This window comes from Bactrocera latifrons, unplaced genomic scaffold, assembly GCF_001853355.1.
Source record: "Bactrocera latifrons isolate USDA-ARS-PBARC rearing strain unplaced genomic scaffold, ASM185335v1 scaffold_66, whole genome shotgun sequence".
Lineage (NCBI taxonomy): Eukaryota > Metazoa > Arthropoda > Insecta > Diptera > Tephritidae > Bactrocera > Bactrocera latifrons.
The window spans coordinates 726,763-749,186 of NW_017537334.1; the positions used below are offsets into that span (position 1 = coordinate 726,763).

General features: G+C 36.5%; 2 protein-coding genes across 3 annotated transcripts in view; one reads left to right on the forward strand and one right to left on the reverse strand.

Moving 5' to 3' along the window:
* Positions 1 to 10,432, forward strand: part of LOC108975518 (dedicator of cytokinesis protein 3) — an 81,945-nt gene extending 71,513 nt beyond the window's left edge. Inside the window, exons 7-15 of one of the 2 annotated variants that reach the window (XM_018944047.1) lie at positions 343 to 1,855; positions 1,963 to 2,783; positions 2,839 to 2,948; positions 4,680 to 4,697; positions 5,144 to 5,350; positions 7,735 to 7,909; positions 7,970 to 8,191; positions 8,261 to 8,497; positions 8,563 to 10,432. In XM_018944047.1, the coding sequence (XP_018799592.1) occupies positions 343 to 1,855; positions 1,963 to 2,783; positions 2,839 to 2,948; positions 4,680 to 4,697; positions 5,144 to 5,350; positions 7,735 to 7,909; positions 7,970 to 8,191; positions 8,261 to 8,497; positions 8,563 to 10,332 (5,073 nt within the window). In that variant the 3' untranslated portion in view covers positions 10,333 to 10,432. The remainder of the gene's footprint in view (positions 1 to 342; positions 1,856 to 1,962; positions 2,784 to 2,838; positions 2,949 to 4,679; positions 4,698 to 5,143; positions 5,351 to 7,734; positions 7,910 to 7,969; positions 8,192 to 8,260; positions 8,498 to 8,562) is intronic. The other variant, XM_018944048.1, reaches the window with a different exon arrangement.
* A 9,140-nt stretch (positions 10,433 to 19,572) lies between these two features.
* Positions 19,573 to 22,169, reverse strand: LOC108975528 (replication protein A 70 kDa DNA-binding subunit). Its single transcript, XM_018944068.1, has 8 exons — positions 21,948 to 22,169; positions 21,640 to 21,881; positions 20,956 to 21,587; positions 20,788 to 20,900; positions 20,508 to 20,734; positions 20,162 to 20,423; positions 19,882 to 20,076; positions 19,573 to 19,810 (listed from the first exon to the last, which is right to left on the reverse strand). The coding sequence occupies exons 1-8, from the start codon at positions 21,984 to 21,986 to the stop codon at positions 19,697 to 19,699; spliced, it is 1,824 nt and encodes a 607-aa protein (XP_018799613.1). The 5' UTR covers positions 21,987 to 22,169; the 3' UTR covers positions 19,573 to 19,696.
* Positions 22,170 to 22,424: the final 255 nt, after the last annotated feature.

Genomic DNA, 22,424 nt, shown 5'->3' on the forward strand with positions numbered 1-22,424 from the left:
ATTTCGACATTAGCCCACCAGCCATTTCTGCTGAGTGTCATCCCAGCATACACAGTTGAGAGAATGCGACAACCACCAGCCCAGGTTCAAGCCGAAATCCAGAACGTTTAGTCCAACTCAATGCTTAGGTCCAGTCCAAGAGTTTGTGAGGCCGTGCTAGGAGGCGACCTGCATTACATCCCGAAAATAATTTGCAATAATTATATTTTGTAATTTTTTTATTTCTAGACTAGAATACCCCCTTGATCATAAAATATTTAGCATTATATTTTCGACATTTATTATTTAAATGTTTTTTCTAATGACAATTTTTTTACCATCCTTGCCTCCAAATTAATTTAGATTTACCAATGCGAAGAAAAAGACTTCCATCAACTACACGAACTAATCATTAAGAAATCAACTGGAAAATTCTCTCCAATAACCTCAGGCAATCAAAATACGCAGGGTATCGTAGTTTCGTTGAAGCTACTGCACGGCGGACTCGGACAAGCGCGCCAAGAGCAACCGTTACTCTTCCAAGGCACGACAATCACGCGAAAAATGGGCTTTCCCGATGTCATAATGCCCGGTGACGTGCGCAACGATCTCTTTATCACGCTGGAACGCGCCGAGTTCGAGCGTGGCGGCAAGAATACCGCAAAAAATATACTAACTACCGTGGTTGTGCTCGATACGTCTGGTAATATTTTAACGGAATGTTTGTGGGGTGCCTCGGGCATGGATTCACAGAGCTACTACAAATCCATGATATTGTATCATCAGAACTCGCCCTGTTGGAATGAAATGTTGCGACTGAGTGTACCCATAGATAAGTTCTCCGCTGCGCATGTGCGTTTTGAGTTCCGTCATTGTTCTACACGCGAAAAATCGGATCCGAAACTTTTCGGTTTCAGCTTTGCGCGCCTTATGGATCCCAGTGGGGCGACACTCACCGATGGCCAACACGAGTTATACGTCTACAAATGTGAAGATTTGGCGAAACTGCATGCTGGTAATTATCTAAAATTGCCAAGCAAACCGAAGGATCCACACGCGAAAGTGGATTGCAGTTCCATATTCCATCGTAGTTCGAAGGAAGTTTTTGTCATTAAATCACTTTTATGTTCGACGAAACTCACGCAGAATGCCGATCTGCTGTCGCTACTACAATGGCGTACAAATCCCGAGACGATACAAGACTCACTTACGGGTGTGTTGCGTTTGAACGACGAGGAGCTGGTTAAATTCCTGCAAGATGTGCTCGATGCATTATTCGCCATGTTCTCCAACGAGGAGGGTAACAGCACTGAGCATTCGGGTCTGGTCTTTCATGTGCTAGTCAGCATTTTCAGCGTCTTGCAAAGCAATAAATTCCAACATTTTCGTCCCGTTATGAATGCTTACATCGAAAATCATTTCGCGGCAGCGCTCGTCTATAAGGGTTTGATTACTTCAGTTGAGCATATGGCCGTGTTTATGACCAAAGCCGAGCATCCAGATCCATTCCAGAAATGCTTTAGTTCGCTAGAGTACATCTTCAAATTGCTTATACAATCGCGCAAGTTATTTGCACGCGCTACAGGCGGCCAGTATGAGGACTCGTTCCGCCGAGATTTGCACTCGCTTTTTACGGCGCTCAACGGCATGTTGGCAGTGCCATCCTATGATGTAATCATACCCACACAAGAGGCGCTGCTGAACTCCACCGGCGTGGTGTTGGAGCAGTTGAAGGACACATTGCCAGCGCCAGAGTTGGGTATGTTGGCGCGCAATATGCTGGACGCCATACCCAGAGATGCGCCGGTACGTCTGGTACAGGCGAAACTGAATGCGGTTAAGGATCTGGTGTCTGGCGAGCTGTTTCACGAAGATGGTGAGTCGTTGAGTTCTGTTTATAGATTTGTTTTCATTGAAAGAGTTTTAGCTTTAATTTGTTTTGAACTTCTCAACTACTTTTCCACTGTCTTCCACTTCTTCTAGACTCACGCACTGTGGTGCTCTCTGTCGCCTGCAAACACCTGCGCATGCACCTTGGTCGCCGCGATGAGCTACGCTTGTGCGCCGAAATAATATCTGAAATTCTGAATCACCTGTACGACTTGCAGCGTCAGCAGCGCGAAAAGGTCACAAATACTCTGCAACATGATCTGGATTCGCTGTGTAAGAACATCCTTGGCATACTCATAAAAACCATAAGCATTATGATGGAAGGTGCCAACACTGTGCTGCCACAATTGGTCGCTTGTCTACTTGGTCTGCTGCAACTCCTCGATGAGACACATTACAAACACTACTGGGACGAATTGAGCCCCAATAAGGATCCACGTGATTTGAAAGATTTTCTCAGCAAGTCTTTATTGGTGTTCGAGGAACTGCTCTCGCAGGATTGGCAAGTATTCCCCACCGATTGGCTGATCATGAAATTGGCTTGCAACGATGTGCTGCGCAAGGCTTTGGAGGAATTCGCCAAACCATTGGTTTATCGTTTTCTCGGTCCACAATCCTTTGACTCACCACTTTGGTGGTCTTACTTTAGTTTGGCGGTAACATTTCTAACACAGCCCTCACTGCAATTGGAAAAATATCGCGAACCGAAACGTCGAAAGATTTTAAATACTCATGGTGACATGCGCGTGCTAATGGGCTTCCAGATACTAAGCATGTGGTCACAATTGGGCGAGCAAAAATTACACTTTATACCCTCAATGGTTGGGCCGTTCTTGGAGGTCACGCTCGTGCCAGAGCAGGCACTGAGAAAGGCGACCCTCACCGTATTCTACGACATGATGCAGTGCGAACAAGTAAGTTTGTAGAAGAACAAAGCGTAAATTTTACATTTGTATTTGATTCTTTCAGAGCGCACGTGGTTCATTCCGCTTAGTGGAAAGTGAACTTATCGATAAGTTGGATCTGCTCATCAGCGAAAATAAAGGCGATGATGAGTATCGCGAACTTTTCAGCACAATGTAAGCTCTCCAAAAAGAAAATAACTGTTAAATGTTGGCTTTAACTAGCATGCACTGTAGGCTGGAATAAAAGCGTAAAAGTTTTATATCCCACAATATGGTAGACCCAAAGATGTCAGACTTGTATATGTAACAGTTTGTAATACTTTGCAAGAATGCAGTTAGTTATAGGACTTTATATTTATATTAAATAATCAATGAATTACAAGACTAATAGTTTGCGGAATGTCTTTCTACCCACGTTCACGTTAAGATTGTAGTATCTTGGTGAAGCTTTTTCCTTATTTCCATTCACTGCTCACCGCGTTTATTGCAAAAGTACAGAGCCGCAACAAATTCCTCAAGTCGCTAGCCAGCAGCACATAGGGGAGAGATATACAGCCAATCGAACGGAAACCGAGGAAGCTTCAGACATGTTAGAACACTGCACTCCGGACTGTAAGGGAATGCCACATGATGTCTCCTATTTAACATCTGCACAGCGAGGCCTGTATGCTTCCAGTTAAGGAGCATAATGAACTCCTTTTCAAACAGTTTCTGTGTTTTCTTAGAAATCATCCCTGCCTCCTAGGAGTACAAGAGTTCCTTACTCAACTACGACGACGACATAAGCAACACGCCGCCCAGACTTTGGACGCAACTAACTTCAGACATGCACTGGCCGCCATTTATAGTGAAGCCGTAAACACCTTCACCGATTCCCTTTCAGTGAATGGTGTACTTGGAGTCAAACCACCGCCCATTGCAAACGACGATCTCCAGTTGCCTTGAGAATTAAGAGTGGCCCTTCCGCAGCTTCTACTTAACCAGTATCGACCCCAACATATTAATACTCAGCATGCAACGAGTCCTCGCATCACTCTAACCATCTCTTTGTATGCCCAGCTAACCCTAACCACGACCGAGACCTCTCTACCTGTGGTTCGACCCGTCGAAACAGCACGTTTCCTGGACCTACCGTTGGACGATCTCGATGACAGCTTACTTGAACCTTGCCAAACGTTACAACAACAACAATAATTCTTCAAATTTCGTGAAATATCTTGTCCAATGAAAAAAATCGATAAAAAACGATATTGGAACTTCGCACAAATAGCCTTTAGGAAGCAAAAATTTTCATCTTAAAGTGATCAAAATCGAAGCTTAATTTTTCTTTAATGGATACTGAAATTAAATATTGAGCGTCTAAGGCTAAATTTTTTTACGTCTTTTTTTTTCTTATAATTGGGTAAATATTTGTCGTAGAACCCTTATAGCCAATAAAATGATTTCAGAAGTTTTGTTTACCTTTATATCCGTGAGGATGAGTGAAAGTTTAATGAGCCACAATATGTTTTAGAGATTTATTTCTCTCTCAGTACTTAACCTTAAGAAGTGTCAATTGCAGAACAACTTAATCTTAGAATCTCGGTTTTGAACTTTTTACTTTATTAATATCGAGGATTCGGTGTATAACAAATCGTGTACAGGATGTTTTTTTGCGTGTTTTACTCCAGCCTGCTCTGCAGTGTTAAACTTTGTATATCGATGTTTGTATGTGTTTGTGTTTATGTTTATTTTTCAATTCTTCAGTTGTCTCTTTAAACCAAATTGTATATATGTACGTTTAAACATATGCATATTTTATACTAATCATTATCATGTTAAATGTCTGTCCATCGCCTATTAAAAAAAAAACATGTTAACTATGCATACAATTAATTAACTCAAAATGCAACCAACCAAACGAAGGGAACATCTAAGCTTGGTGTAAGTGAAAATTATCAACTCATATGCTGTCATCACTTTCTTTTGTTGTTGTAGTATATCTATTCTTTATGATTTGCTAACATTTCCTTGTAAAATTCGATCATAAAATTATTTGAATTATTATTGGAATTATTTTTTTCAACACAACTAAACGTTTTTTTAGTAAAAATTAAATTATTTATTAAAAGTTAAACTCAAAATTATATTGCTAACGGTGAAATATAGCTGTATATATAGTATGTGGCTTGCTGCTGCGTTTTTAAGTTACAAATTATATAACATTTCTATATATTTGAATAGAAATTACTATGCTAACACTAACATTTATTTTGACGACTAACATTTTCAAATTTTGCGAATTTAAATTTTCTGAGTATTATTTATTTCAACTTAATCTCTATTTGTCCTTAAAAATAAATAACGGTTTTCAAAATCACTCTATTTAGTTTACTTGAGAAAGTGCAATCGGAGAATCCCAATTGGAAAGACTCGGGCATTGCTTTCATAGCATCTGTGACGCGTTTATTGGAACGCCTGTTGGATTATCGCAGCGTTATGCAGGGCGAGGAGAATCGTGACAAGCGCATGTCCTGCACAGTGAACTTATTGAATTTCTATAAAAATGAAATCAATCGCAAGGAAATGTATTTAAGGTGAGTAAAAGAAATATTTAAATATGCCACTACTCCTCTCGTTGTTGTTATGCCATTTAATTATACTTCAGGAATTTGAAATCAATTTCAAAATTTAAAAGTGTGAGACTAATGATCCCCCATACAATATCCTTTTCATACGATATACGTTCTGCTCCATGCGATGTCATTCAAGACATTTGCATTTTTTTTTTTAAATTGGTGTTGGTCAGTTAAAGTGTATTGGGTTTTTATTCAGTAAAATGGAGTAAAACACTTATATATTTCAAAATATTTCAATAAACTCGTTACGTTACGTGACACTTAACATCCTCATGCTTCAGTTTGAAAATGGACGCAATTGGCCACGCCTACTTCCCATATAATACAGGATTAAATCCCATCAGATCCATGCAATATACATTTAAATCAAGMACTAATGAAAATATCGGAATAAAAAAATTAATATATTATTACTGCCATCATTAAAGCAACACCTAGCACCAAAGTTGCTATGTATCCTCCTAATCGTCTACGGTCTACCGTCTGTTCCGTATGTCTAACCGTAATACGTAAGAACATCACATCTATCAGATGCAATTCCTGCTCCGGCTGGTGTCATTTCCCGACGTGTTCCCGCCTTCGCACCACACGTGAGTGGTGTGTGTCATTCGTAGCCCCTTGCCGCAGGAGTCTGCTCCCGCAACAACCATCACTGGCATCATCAAAACACACTCAAGTGCGACAACCGCTCCTGCGGATCACTACTAATTTACCGCGACAAACCCGACTTCTACAACTGAACTGCAATGGACTAACGAATAAAATCAAATAGATAGTTGAACCAAGCTGAACATCCGCTCAGGACTTCTGAGATGTGCAGGTTTCAACGTTTTACGTAAAGACCAGGAGTGAGATATTGGTTCCTGTAAAAAGTTCGTAAGGTGATAGAGCTGGCGGAACAGATAGACAATTCGACATTCTGCACCATGAATGACGAAGCCCCCACCATAATTATGAGCAACTGTTGCAGCTCACCTGACAATAGTTAGTGGTAATGCGATAAACAGCATAACCTGCTTAATTCTCACATCAGACCATATTGCAAAAACAAAAATATCTCGATCGAAAAACTCCATTACTTTATTTCAGTGCCTATGTACTTGGTCCTTCCATTGAATGCTTGCCCTTACTACCGTTGCCCACTTATGGGTCTGGAATCGGAGTAATTTTTAACTGATAAGAGGCTTAAATAGCGTACTTTTTTTCACCGAGAGATAGAGAGAGAGAGAGAGAGATAGAGATCTGCTTCTCAATTATCTACCAATCCCATATTAGCACTTATTTGAAAGAGTTATTATGTGCTTGATCTCCAGGCTGAGATTGCTGATGAAATTAATGTTGGTTCCGAGATCAAATTTATAGCTGCCAGGAGTGACGCCACCATAGCTTTTAGAGTAGATAGCGTATTTTTCCAGCATTATATTAAAAAAGCTGCACGAGAAGGAATCAAGCTTTTTTAAACTAGGTGTCGAACGGTTCGGAGAAGTCCTTGTCACTCTGGTCTATGGTTGATTTTCTAGGTTTAAAGTTACACTAATAAGGTTCAATGGGTTTATTATTTCACAGAATACTAACGAAATATATAACTATATATCCAAAGTTAAGATAGTTGATACCGCGATAGATAGGCAGACCTCGCAGTGTTGTAGATAGGGCTGAGTACCTTAATATTCCACTCTTTGGGCATATATCTATCTCACCAAACCATGCTTAGCAGCTGGAGCATGCGACTTTTCAGCTCCTCATCGTGGTATTTAACTAGTTCAGCCTTTAATCTATCATCCCACGAAACCTTGCTGTTCTTAAGCCGCTATTGGTTTTCACCTCGAATTGGTCGAGTTGTCGCCACGATACATTGTTGAGACGGATTAATCTTCATTTCTCGCAACACTGCTCTCGGCATGTAACAGTGTCGACTAGTGTTCCCTCCACATTGCGACAGTACTCTGGGTGTCTGTTATCAGGTTAATATATAATATTCGTGACTTTATAGCAGCCATTTCCAAATTGGAATCCATTTATCTGTTGCCTTAATTTCTAGTAAAATTTTCAGACCAAGACACTGCTGGCGGACATCTCTTCGCACTCACGTATTTCTGGCGCTCTCTTGTTTTTCTTGAAAATACTTATCTCTTCTCTCCTCTTGGGTATCGTTCTTTAATAGCCTCCGTCACAATTGGCTGCAGGGTGGTTTTGTGATGGCACGACATTCATCATTACACCAAGGATTTCTTCCTGTACAAAAATAAATATAAGTTCGAAAAAATAATGCAATATAATTTTAAAGTCATTAAGTATCTGAATATTCGTTTTACGACAACATATGTGATTCTTTTTTTCAGATATATTTACAAGCTGCACGACTTGCATTTACAAGCCGAAAACTACACTGAGGCCGGCTACACGCTCAAACTCTATGCTAATATGCTCAGTTGGGATCGGGAATCACTCTGCTTTGCGCCTTGCGATAACACTGGCCAGCCGGAGTGGCAGCGCAAGGAGCGGCTTTATCACGAGGTAAAATAGCCACTACAACCCTTTAATTTTTTAGATATAGTAATCGCTTTTCTTTTGCAGATTTTGAAATATTTCGACAAGGGCAAATGTTGGGAGAAGGGCATACCGTTATGCAAAGAATTGGCTGTGCTCTACGAGACACGCCGCTTCGACTACAATAAGCTCAGTGAAATACTTATTTTGGAGGCGAAATTCTTTCAAAATATCTTGACACAGTTGCGGCCTGAGCCGGAGTATTTCCGCGTTGGTTTCTATGGTTTGGGTTTTCCGCTTTTTGTGCGGGTGGGTCTTTTCTATTTTTTGTGCTTAATAATTTTGCATAAAAACTGATATTTTGTATTTAAATTACAGAATAAACAGTTCGTCTATCGTGGCTTGGAGTACGAACGCATTGGTGCTTTCACACAACGGTTGCAAACCGAATTTCCCACAGCACAAATTTTAACCAACAACAGTCCACCGGACAACGCGATACTCACTGCACCCGAACAGTATATACAGATTAGTAATGTGCGGCCGGTTGGTGACGCGCAAGCGTTGAAGACGGCAATGGTGCCGGTACCGGAGAAAATTGCTAGATTCTATGAAGTGAGTATCACTTATTCTCAATTGCATATAAACCCGTTATTTTTCATTTTCATTATCTCTTCAAGGTCAACGACGTCACGCGCTTCATCTACGATCGCCCCATCTATAAGGGTCCGATCGATAAGGATAACGAATTCAAATCACTTTGGATTGAACGCACCAAACTCGAAATATCCAATCCACTGCCGGGCATATTACGTTGGTTCGAAGTGAAACACAAGTCAGTGCACGAAATCACACCCGTCGAATTCGCCTGCGAGACAATGAACAATGTAGGCAAAGAATTGTGGGATCTGATAGTACAGTACCGCAGTGAACCGAAACGCAATATAAATCCGTTCTCAATGCGTTTGCAGGGCATTATCGATGCCAATGTAATGGGCGGCATAAGCAAATATCAAGAGGCATTCTTCTCCGAACAGTTCCTCAAATCGCCACAAGGTCACGGCCAACAAGCGAATGTGCAAAAATTGAAAGCGCTTATATTGGAGCAAATACAAGTGCTTGAGCAAGCCTTAGAGCTGCACGGCACATTGGCGCCATCGGGCGTACAACCGCTACACAATCGTTTGCTCGAACGCTTCTCACAGCTAAAGCAAAGCCTATCGGGACTGGGTCGTTTGAAGCGTCAACATTCGGAGAGCATAGTTAATACACCACTGCCACCGCTACCAACGGAAAATCGCACTATGAGCCTGGGTAATCCCAATACAAATGCTGGACACTCAAATTATTACGGTGTGTACGAGCATGATGATATATATACCCGACCGGGTGACACGCTGCGCCCCGTTGAAACTGCAAACACATTGCTTATAAATAATTCATACCAAATGCTGAGTAATGAAAGCATGAACACAGTAGAGATTACGCGTGATAAAGTGCCGCCGGTGCCGAATCGACCGCGTTCTCAGAATTTCATGGGCGGCATGGATGGGCCGGAGGTGCCACCCAAACGTAATACGAATCAGGGTTCACCAAGCGCGCCACCGCTACCGCCGCGTGGCATAACACCGGACAAACGCGCCTCAAATCCGATTGCAATAAATGATTTCACGAGTAGCCAATACCCGTCGGCTGGTTCTATGCCACGTCGTCCACTATCGGCACACCATCAACAACAGCAGCAGCAGCAGCAGCAACAGCATGAGCACGGTCAAAAGTATGCTGTGGTGGATATTAGTTTTGATGATCCCGAAGCTGATCAACCGCCACACTCGCTAACGAGCGTCGGTGAGACACAACAACTGAATGTGGTCGGTTATGGTCCAAATGATTTTCGTGATTCCGGCATCTCAACGACAAGTTCACACGAGCTGAACAATTTGAATAATCTAAGCGAGGAGTCATCGAGCAATTCCCAGAGCACCGTGCATCACCGCGATCATTGTCGCATAGCATCGAATGGCAGTCTCGACAGCGCCTACACAATCAACGCAACACTCAATATAAATCAACGTGAAAACTCTGCGAATTCCTTTGATATCGAAGATCTGCCAATGCCGCCACCACCACCCATACCACCCAAGTCTTTGAATATTGTGCAGAACACGACGGATTCCTCTTCGCTCGACGAACAGCATTCGCCATTGCCCAAAGCAAGTCAAAATCAAAATCATGCCACAAGTAACAGTCATGCACACGCACATCTACCACCACATCCACATCATTTGCAGCAAAATTGCAATCATAATCATAGCAATACGAATCGCCAGACGAACGGCATCAACAACACGCACAACAACGACGGTTATACGACACCTAAAACGCATGACGCCGGCGGCGTTGAGAGTGCCACCGCCAAGGAAACGCACAATGATGGCGGCACTTTTTGAGTTGCAATATGTCGCTGCCATCAGCCGGTACTGAGACCCATTGCGCCACTACCGCCGCCCTCGGGCACAACGACTGAGACCGAAACTGAGACTTCATCGACAACAACAACAACACAAACGCCATCACCAACACCAACACCACCACCACCGCCGCCACCGCTGCCCTTACTCCGCACACATACCACACACAACACCGCTGCAAACGCCGGCCAAACCTTGCGCCGGCGACCATGCAAAATCACCTTACCAAGCGCCAGCACAAACGCAAGTGCCGCCATCACATTAGCGCTATCCACAAGCACAAACCCATTGCATACATCATCATTATCATCATCATACATACATCAGCACTATCATCATTATAACAGCGCTCATTATTGTCATAACTGTCTCTCCTCACCCTCAACACCACCACCACTACCACCACCTCTAGCAGCGACATCATCATCATCATCATTAGTTGCGGCTGCCATAACCGAGCAGGCAGTGGTGCATGCTTCCTCGTCCATGTCCTCACTGGTGACACCGCCACCATTGCCGCCATTATTACCGCTTCCAAAGCCATTGGCTCAAACCCAGGACGCGTCGTCTGCACCTTTACTGGAGCATTGTTCCTGTGGCTTGACGTTCACCGTGGAACCGGAGCCTGTCTACGAGTTGTCGCCGCGTGCGGTACACTTTGAATCCCCCATACAGTCCACGCTATACGGCAGCCAAAGTGTATATAGTAGCAGCAGTAATATCTACGAGTACGAACAGTCGACAACGAACGATTCGAGTGAGGATTACGTGAGCAAAGTGCAAACTCAAACCACAAACATTCATGCGCACTGTTGCCAACACGCGCGCAACAATGCACATGCGCAAACCGAATTCGCCTATGAACCGCGATGATGTTGATGTTGTTATGGGAGCGAAACGTATGAAATGTTCATTGTTTTATTGCAAATAGCATTGTAACGCAAATATTCTAACTCTTTATCGATAGTCAAAAAATTTACGCCAAACGGCATTTAGATATATACATACATACAAACAAACATATATGCAAATGAATTGGAATATATACTAATCATATGTTGTAGGGCACTAAAGTGCAGCGCAAAACGTTTACAGTTACTAGTTGCGAAGGCGCGAGCAACTTTTACTAATGTTGTATTTGTACTTTAGCAATAACGTATGCATAACTTTTAATTATAAATGCATTCGAATGTCGAAAATTTGTAAAATATATATATGTACGTATCCCAAAGTCTTCTAAGTAAATACACATATACATACTTATATACATAAGCATTGGAATTTTGAAAAATTAAAGTAGTTATTATGAAAAAAATTATTATGCGATTTATGATTATTTTTTTCATCATCTTTAACCTCAAATAATAACTCATAGTTAGCTTAGTTAGGTACACATATACACATTATATAGCAACAACATTTAATGAAACAGCTTTTGTGGCGGCAGCAAACATTCCCACAATAATTTTGCGAAATGCTTTCGACAATCTGATCTACGTGACCAGCAGGGACCGGGGTTTTACTCTAAGCAAGGGCTGTCAGGAAGGCCAGGCACGCAATTAGAAACTCAACGCACAAATGAGGTATCCATTGTAATCTGAGGACTATCAGCACAGCATACATATGTGTACTCATTAGTTTTGGGTGCCTTGTTCTTTGTCCGACGTTAGTCCGGGTCTATGCCATTTCTTAAATCTGACTCTTATGAAAACGCTGAATTCATTAGCAATTTACTCGTGTCTAAAAAGTAACATTGAAAAACAACACAAATACTGGTGTAAATTCTGGAAAACTATTAAATAATGCTGGTGATTCATTTAAATCATTTTTACATTCTTTTTGTAATATTACTTAACGTTTTATTGTTTTTCAATTCATTTTAAATTAGCAAATTTATCTGGTACGCAGCAACGATTTTATTTACGCACATTCGATAGTTATACGACACAATATTAACAAGTAATTATCCACTAGACTTCAAGAACTAGCATAGACTCCAGATTTTAAGAAATAGAGAATAATTTTGTATGATTTTTCTAAAAAGAATAGTAAATATTTTACGGCCTGCATCGGATTATGAGTTTTTGATTTTATTTCGATTTTTTTATATTCAAATAGTTTCGAATCTATTCCATATTGTATATTATAAAATTAATGCTAAAATAATAAGTTTCCTAGAAAATTTTTAATAGACAGACCAAAACCTTTCAATTTTTAATAAACAATTTAAACAGTACTGTTATAATCAGTGTTGCAAATTTTGATAAAAAAAAATTTATTAAAAGTTAGTTCTTCAATTTTTACTTCCGATTTTGAAAACTAAAATTAAGTTTTCACCTTATAATGCCGTTTTTTCCTGGTTGTTTAAGATATTTTTATCTCAATGATTTCAATTTAATAGAAAATTGCTTGAAAAAGTTTCTTTTTTCTTGAAATAATAAAATTGCAAACTGAAGCCTAGTTTGTTTGTTTGTGATTATAAGCTTAAAAAATATTGATTTTATTATTATATTAAACCGGTATTCGGGATAAAAAAAATAAAAAATAAAAAATTAAGATAATATTATTTTTAACTTTAGTACTCGGAATTGAGTTTTTTTAATCAAGTATTTGTGATGAAAAATTAAAAAATATAATGTGGAATACAACTTTTTTAAATTTTATTTCAAGTATTCGGAATTAATTTTTTTTTTCAATACGCTTTTTCGGATTAAAAATAAATCCGGGCTTTGTTGGTAAAATTTTTTAAATTTAATCCCGGTATTACAGTTTTTTACTCCGATTTTTGCGCAAAAATTTAAAGTAATTTTTAACCCCAAAAATTGGATTGATAAGATTTAATTAAAAGCTTATAATCAAAAATTAGAAAACGATAGTTTTTTTAGGATTAAACCGTCTTTTTTAAATTTCAGTCCATAAACAAAATTAAAAAAAAAATGTTAAGCCTAAAAATCTAATTTAAAAAGTTTTATTCCCAAATTAGGGAAAAAAATTATAATTTGGAATAATTTAATGAATTGATTTTTTTTAATCTGGTATTTGAGATTAAAAATAACAAATTGAGATTCAGTTATTTTTAGTTCCAATATTCGGAATTGAAAAATTTGAATTTTTTTCCATCATGCCGAATTATTGGGATTGAAAATTAAAAATACTATAGACTAATTTTTTTTTCTTCAAAATTTGAAAGTGATTGTAATTTTTAATTTAATAAAAAATTATTCAAATGACGAATTATATAATTATTTAGCCATAATTCTAAGGGCAAAATGCAAAGTGGAGAAAGTGATATATTGAGTTTCACAAAATAGTTTTATCATTCAGTCAAACATTTGTAAATTACTATAAATTTATATGAATAAGGTTGGATTTTAAAATATACTAGTGTCATAGAAAAAGAAATATCATAAGTAGTTGGAAGATAAATGACAAATCACTAAGATTATTATTATTATTTTTTTTTTTTTTGTAAGATTGAAAATTAATATTTGATTAATTTTTATTTAGAACACAACACAAAATCTCATTTTCAAAATTATTTATTTTATATAAAACGTTTTTTCAATTTCAAAATTATACCTTTAGGCAATATCACACAAAAATTTCAAAACGATATTTATCTCAAATAGTTTTTGAGTTACATCCATTTAAAAACCTCTCAGTTCAATCAGTGTCATCAGTTAACTTTTAAATTCTTCTTTAAATGTTCTCCAAACAACATTTTTCAAATTTACTGCAGTGATAACTCGGAGATAAATGATCCAATCTTCTTGAAATGTCTGCCTGTTCTGCATGTAATTTTACATGCAATGACCTCTTGGTTTTTTTATTTGATAAAAAAATTGAATTTTCGCAATCCAAAAACGCCAAAATTTGAGTTAAAGTTAAACTTTTTTTTTTAAATTAATTAATTAATAATTAATTTTTGTTTTTTGAACTTCCAAAAATCCATATGTGTTTAGGCTGCCACTTTACTTATTAAAATTGTAATAATTTTGACAGAGCTCGTTCCCACACTCGAAATGGTTGTAAAAAAAATTAATATAACAAGTGTCATAACTTAACAGTTTTAGTGCACGGGTTTATATTTTATGTAATATTTTCGTATTAAACATTTTTTAGGAGTAACCCGCGGAATTGTTTACAGGAAATAATTGTATTTATTTTTTAAACATTGCAAAAGTGGAATTTTTGAAAAAAGGTGATGTTTGGCTAGGCTAAATTGAGTCTGCCAGAAGTTGTTGTAGCGCCATAAAATTTGCTAAGTAAGTGGTATAATTAGACTGCGCACTGGCAAAATAAGAAATTTATTCAAAATATTAATATTTTCGTTGTAAATTTTGAAAAAATATACTCAGCTTCAATAATAATCTAAAACAATAAGTTACTAACTGAACTAACGGTAAATAAGAATATTTTAAATGTATAAAGCAAACACAAAAAAAAGCAGCGCAAAGCAAGTCATTTGAAAGGTATTTTGAAGAAAATATTCAGAAACTAAAATCCCCAACAAACAAAAACCCTCAACGAATATTAAAGTGGATAAACGAAATATTTTACTTATGATATTGCATTTTGTAAAAAAAAACACAAGATTACATAAATACATAAATACAGACAAACACGTAAAGAGTAACTAAACGAAGCGAAATAAATACTAACTGCCATAGAATTGCGAATAGCGAATTGAATTTAATACTAAATACATATGTATATACATGAGTACATATGTACATACCAATTCCAATTGTTCTACATGGTTACATGCAACTATAAAACTAGCCTGATGATATCAATGTGAATTGTGACAAACGAAAAAATAAACAGAAAATCACAAAAAACACATACATACATACATACATACACTTGTGCATAAATGTTGAAATTCAAAGTTGTGAGTAAAGCAAATCATTGCGGTAACGAATTCAAAGTTTTTCTAACAATTAAGCAAAAACAACTAATCAAAAGCGAAAAAAAAGAAAATCAAAAATTAAACATAAAAAGTAAAAATAAAAACAGAAAGTAAAAACACAAAAACAAAAGAAAATCAAAAACTATAAATAAAAGTAAAATCAAAAACCAAAAAACTTGCTAAAAAAACAAATTGAAACGTAATCAAAACACCAATCAACAGATTTTATATAACCAACAATAAAGTCAATATACATATATACATACATATATTATATACTATAATTACAAAGATTTGAAAAATGTCGCTGAAATATTGTCAAATGGCGATTTGAGTGTATCATTAAGCGATTGTGAGCACATAATATAAATGCCAAGTGCATACAGACAGACATGCATGCAAGTACATTTCGTCACCTGAAATGCAAAAGCGCGCATGTATCAAAAAAAAAATTCGAAATTGAGTTTTTTATTGCTACATTATATATGTATGTAATATCTGAAAATTTTAAGCTTCCGTTCACAGATGTAACCAATATATAACCAGTATATATAACCAACCAAACCAAATTTTTTCCAATAGGAATCTATTATATCATTTTTCCCCAGCGCCACTTTATTAAAAAAAAAATTGAAAAGTGATGTTACTTTATTTTGCATTTTAAGTGCCGATTTGTATTTACATATTGTATATCTGTATATACTAATATGCTCATGTGTAAGTTATGCTCCGCAACTATTGTAAATGCAACAACTTTCAATTTTCCATAAATAAAACGTAAACTTGGCAATTTGTAATTTAAACGGATTTACCAAAAATGTCTTAAGCTAAATTTACATATTTTTTATGCAAATAAGTTTACAATACCCTTTAGCGGTTATCTTACTTGTTGTAATTTATATATTATTTACTTTTATAATTTCTTGATTGATATTTCTGTATACGCCGACCGACTAGTCATGAGTCTTCGATATAAAAAATAACTGCAAAAAGTTATTTATTTGAGAGCGTTTGTAATGATTTTTATTGATTTGAAAAAATATATATATTTTTAAATAAGTGTAAAGCTGTATTATTATTTAATACTGTGTGTATTTAGGTTATTTAAAGTATCTTTGTATGTATAACCACAAATTAAAATATAGTATAATCGAACGAAGAAATTTGGTTTACATGTTGTGGGGGGTATTGTTGTGCGTGGTGTGCTCAAAGAGTGCAAAGTAAGGTGACTTAAAGTCTTTGCAAAAAAAAATTCGTTGTTGTAGCGGCACAAAAGCGGGTCCGTTATGGCTACGCAGATTCACCTGTCGTGGGAATGGATTAATGCCACGTAATCTCCCTCACTTAAACTCAGGCTTGCAACTAATGCGTTAAAAAAGTAATTTAGTTAAAATTTAATGTTTTTTTCTTTTTGTAATCCCAAAATCTTAATAACATATACTTTTTAAAATTTTAATTTCAAATACGGGATTGAAAGGAAAGCGAAAAAAATTGTATTTCCTGAATGAATAATAAGAAAAGAAATTTAAATCACTTAATCAATTTTGTATTAAAAATAAAAGTTAATAAAAAAATTAGTTTTATTTTTAATCCGATTTTTGATTTTTAACAAATTTCTAATCCTAAAAAAAGAATTAAAAAATAAGTTTTTTAATTAAAGTAATTTTTAATCCCAAAAATAGGATTGAAAAAAAGTGTAATCTTATTATTAAAAATTTAAGAAGGGAATTTTTTTGGGATTAAACATTTTTTAATTCCATTTCCAAAAAATAAAATAAAAAAACAATTTTCTTCCAAAAAAAATTAAATAAAACGTCGCCAAAAAATCGGTTTGAAAAAGCGTTATACCCCAGTACCCCAGTGAGTTATGCAAAATTCGAAACAATTTTAACATCAATTGAAATGGAAAAGTTTATCATATTTCACTGACTACGTTTATTAATAAAAATATTTTTATTTGAATGGGTGTATATTTATTCACAAAGGAGTGCTTATATATGAAATTTGATGGGAGCAGTAAAATAGTAGTAAAGTAATAAATTCTTTTTTTTTTTAACTGAAGGATTTTTGGAAGTTCCGTCTATACGAGATATTAGTACTTGGTAGCATGGCCATGATTTTTAATAACAGCAATACAACGCCTCTTCATAGAATCTACGAGACTCTGGCATCTTTTTAGTGGTATGTTCTGGCATGTTTACTGCACTACGGTCCACAACTCATTGTTGTTTTTGGGTTTGTCATTCCATACGGCTTTCATAACGTCTGCCCAAAGGTTTTCAATGGGATCGAGGTGAGGGGATTGAGCTGGCCAATCTATGACCTCAATTCCATTGACCCGAAACCACTCCTTTGGCACCCTACTGGTATGTTTCGGGTCATTATCCTGCTGAAATATCCATTTCAGCGGCATGTCCTCTTCAGCAAATGGCAACATAATATTCTGCAATATATTCACGTATGCGTATCGGTCCATTATGTCAGTAATTTTGTAAATTGGGCCTACGCCTCTATAAGAAAAACAACCCCAAACCATGATACTCGAACCACCATGCTTGTTTTTGTGGTAAACCTCTGGTCGTACTCGGTATTAGGGGAGCGTCTTACATACTGACGGGACCCTTTACCGCCGTATAAAACCACTTTCAACTCGACAGTAAACAATATGTTGCGCCACTTCTCAATCGGCCAAGGTAAGTGTTCTTTGGCGAATTTCAGACGTCGAGCTACATGATTTTTTTAGTAGCGATACTTTTCGAGGACTGCGGGTATATAAATTATGTTCACGTAAAAGTCGTCTTCCTGTATGAACACCGCAGGGCAAGTTCAGTTCGTTCCGAACCTCCACAGCCGACATTGTAGGCCGAGTCTTAACACATCTTACAACTTTATGTACAGAATTCTCAGAAAGAATCCGCCTTGCGCCCCTTTTTTCATCTTTTGTTTAATAAATAATTGCGTTGCGAATCATTGTGGCTGAACACCCTGCCAGACTTTCTACTTCTTTGTATGTTTTACCACTGTTTATGAGAGATTGAATCCATTTTCGTTTCTCTTCACTGCAGTGCTTCCCGCGGCCCACTAAAATATGCAGAGTCATATTTTTTAGCTTTTTTCATTGGATAATAAATAATATAACAAGAAACTTACTTTTTGATTGATAAAACTACATATTTTTTTGTAAAAATAATCTTTGTCGAATCAGCTCACCGTTCACTACTATTTTAATGCTCGCTCATAAAAACCGATATCACAATATAAGCTGTAAAAAAAAGTAACGGTAAGTGTTTCGCACGTATTGTTGTGTATAACAGGACCGTTACACTACAGAGAATATAACTAGAATAATAATCAACTTCAATACCATAAAAGAAACAAAATTTAAAGCGAAACTATTTTTGTCAATAGCCACTACTATTTCAATGCTCGCAACTGTATATGTGTTATTAAAAAATCGTTTTTGGCATTAAATTTCTTTTAATTAACTTTTTTTTAATTTTAATTTCAAAAAATTAAATAATAAAAATAAAAACATACAATAAAATTAAAAAAATAAAAATAAAAAATGTTTCCACAAAATTAAAAATTCATCAAAAAAATTAAAAAATGTTGTTGCTGTTGATGTAGTGACATGAAACAAATCATATTGATGAGTGCCGAGTTGATAGTTCTTGGTCTGATAAAAATTAGTGTTCGTAGTTTTGAGAATACTTCTCCTTTTCAAGCGGCTGCAAAGGCGTCGAACTTCGCGCACTAATGTTAACTCAATATCTCTTCATTCGCCAGTTGTCGAACACATTGAACGATCGTTCTTCTCTGTGTTGAAAACCTGGATCACAAACAACTATTCAACCTTTCTCAGATTTTTGTATAAAACCTAAAGTCTTCGCGACTAAAATAGGACAATCCATTTTACTAGTTGATTAGAGTTAATCGTAAGTGGTAAGTCAATATGTTAAAATTCGAACAATTATTCAATAAACCGAAGACGTTGTGACTATCGTCAGTCTGAACTAAGATCGTCATATACTCAAACTTTTCTTCAGTTGTTGTTTAATATTGAAGAGGTTTGACAGAAAACATTATTGAAGTGATGTGACAGATTGCTGGTGAACTTACAGTCCTCAGCCGGTTGAAAATTCAGGTTCGTGCGGTTAATTAAACCCTACTGTCATATGATATACGAACAATCATGGTACTTATTATTATCCGATCCACACTGTGTTAGACTCTGGAAACAACAGCGCTTTATTAAAGAATGTTATTGTAACTGTAACCACCCATCACCTATTTATTTTCCAAACAAATCCATTTAAATTTTTATATTGGAAAAATGCTTTAAGAATAAAAAATAAAAGTATGTATTAACATTTAACATATACAGAGAGAAATAAACATAAATAATATTCACGTAAACAATACCAAGCTGAATTAGTTTTTGTTAATGCCAGTTAACTCTTTAAGGTTGTTTATCAAATATTTATTGTACTCCTTGTAATCCAATGGTGCGACAGATTGAACTGTCAACTTATTACGTTGCATATCCTGAAACACATTAAAAAAACAAAAAAAAAACATAAGTAATAAAAAAAAACTAATAGCCGCGCTGTACTTACACCAAACTGTTCTACTTTGCTGCGCAATTTAAATATATACGAATTGAAATTGATAGAGGAGAGCACGTCTTCACCCTCTGGTGGATTGTTTTCGAGTAAATCGCCGATTTCCTGTGACGAACGATTCAACAGTTGTTCAGCCACTTCGCTGAAGCAAGTAACCCAACGATTTGATGTCCAATCGCCAATGCTCATCTGTTAGGGGGCAAAAATAAAAAAATAACACATACATACAAACAGCAATGAAATATGCAACAATGGCAATATTAAATAGACTTACATTAATTAGTAGCCTGTATTTGAAGTTGGGGAACACGGCATTACAACGCTCGCAACGATAATGTCCGTTGTTCTCGTCGATAACCTTTTTGTTGCAATCCGCTTGCGGACAAGCCTTGTAGAATGCATTCTGACACTTAACTATATGTACAACAGCTTTGCATTGGAAATAATCTGGCTTGTCACCAGAGCCCAAATTTCGGCTGCGTGCCTCGTGAAATGTTAACCACTCGGTGCTATAACCCCCGCCAGCACCACCAGTTCTAAATTTTATAGGTTACATTATGTAAGTTAAAAAAAAAAACAAAAAAAAAAACAAATTAAGGTCATTTTCACCAATAACAAACCTGGTGGAAATCATATTTGAAATGTGTTCACCGCCGCCGTTATCGAACCAGCCACGGAGCTTATGACCTTCCGGTATGTCTGGGTTTATTTTCATAACCGAGCCACTGCCCATACTTATACTTTTACCTCCATTAAATTCGGTCACGCGTGCACCTTTAACTAAAATTACTGGTTGCACGTGCCCATCGAAGTTAACCGCATCATCGCCCCATAATGTTAAATTCACCTAAAAATGACTTACTTACATAACTTTTTATACTTTTTTTCATTTCAGCTTACAGCAGCATTACTGGAGTCAACCAGTGTCAGCTCACGTTTTTTGAATTCCTTATTGGTAGTGCGAGAGGTAAATGTTTGTAGTTCACCAACTTCTTTGCAAATACCAATCGTATCTAGAAAACAAAACTGTGAGTGTTTTTTTCAATAGTTTTACACATTAAAACTTACCAACACTTGTACGCGCCTCTAGGTTCGCTAATTGGGATATAGGGACCAAATCGTATTTAATTTCTGGTATATCATTGTCGTCTTCCTCGCATGCTTGGATTTGTGTTTCACCAGTTAGTGTCATTTCATAGTCATTTTTCAATGTGGTAAACTGTTTATTCGCAGGCTTCAGTTGGCATTTCGATATATAGTAAACGTGGTCAACTTCAATTATATCATAATATTTTTCAGCTTGCTCGCGAAACGCGGTTGCACGTATCTCTCCAGATTCATCCATTAAATCCATGCTAAAGAGTTTACCTTCGCCCTTTGCATTACTCCAGGTGCGCATTGGACCTTTTGCTGTAACACGCGCCTTAATAACCCATTTATTCTGGTATGGACTCAAGMTAGAGATAGGATGAGTAAGACCAGCGGTCAATGATTGGTTCAGAGTATTGTTATTATTGTTGTTGTAAAGAGATGGCTTGGTATCTGCTTTCTTTGCAGGTTTCGTAGCAGTACTACTGTTATTTGTACTCGCTTTACTTTGTGCCGCGGCTTCTTCGGTATACGAGACTGGTGTACCTATTTTTTTACCGACTTCAGTCCCCGGATTCAACACACTCAATTCAAGTATTATGAGCACACGCCTAAGAAAATTATTTTTAAAATAAGATTTAAAACACACGTTGATACACATACTTTCCGGCATCCTTGCCGTTGACCACCGATGTTATATATTTGTCAACTCGCACTATAGTGTATTCCGAGAGTTTACCTTCTGCATGCAAATGATTGAGTTGAGTTGCTAACATGGAATAACTGTTGATAAATTTTCCATCCGAAATAAGTAGACGCAAACGATCGGTTTCGCCGCCCGTAATTTTCTTCGTTCCCAAAATTTGCAAAACAGGCTTATCTACTTCCTCGCCTCGCATAATGCGCTAAAAAAGTTGAATAAAATTATCAATGCATTATTATATTTCACAATGCCGTAAGGGATTTTTTACCTCTATAACGCCCGTAGATAAAGGAGCTATGCCTGTCATATTTTATTATATGTTTTTTTTTTAATTTAAAATGAACAAAAAGTTAACTTCAATTATTTTCAATTGTATTTTACTTTCCGAAAAGTTTCTCAAATATACGTAGTCCTACAAGAATTTACACTGTTTTTTGCAACCTCAGTACAAATATTCGCAGACGCTGTCAATCGATTTTAAAACAGGCGGGAATGTGGAATCAGTATTCACTATAGAATGTACTAAAAGTAATGAAATGTTCGCATTAAGAAAATTTACCAAAGGCATTCTTGAATAAACAGCAATTGAAAAAAACTTGTTAAAATGTGAGTATATATATAAAAACTAGATTAATTCTAAATAAACTTTATATTTGTTGTAATTTAAACATATAAAATTTGTTTCTACTCCTATGTAAGAAGAATACGGTCTCAATTTAAGTTAAACAGTTGTGTTAGTTAAACA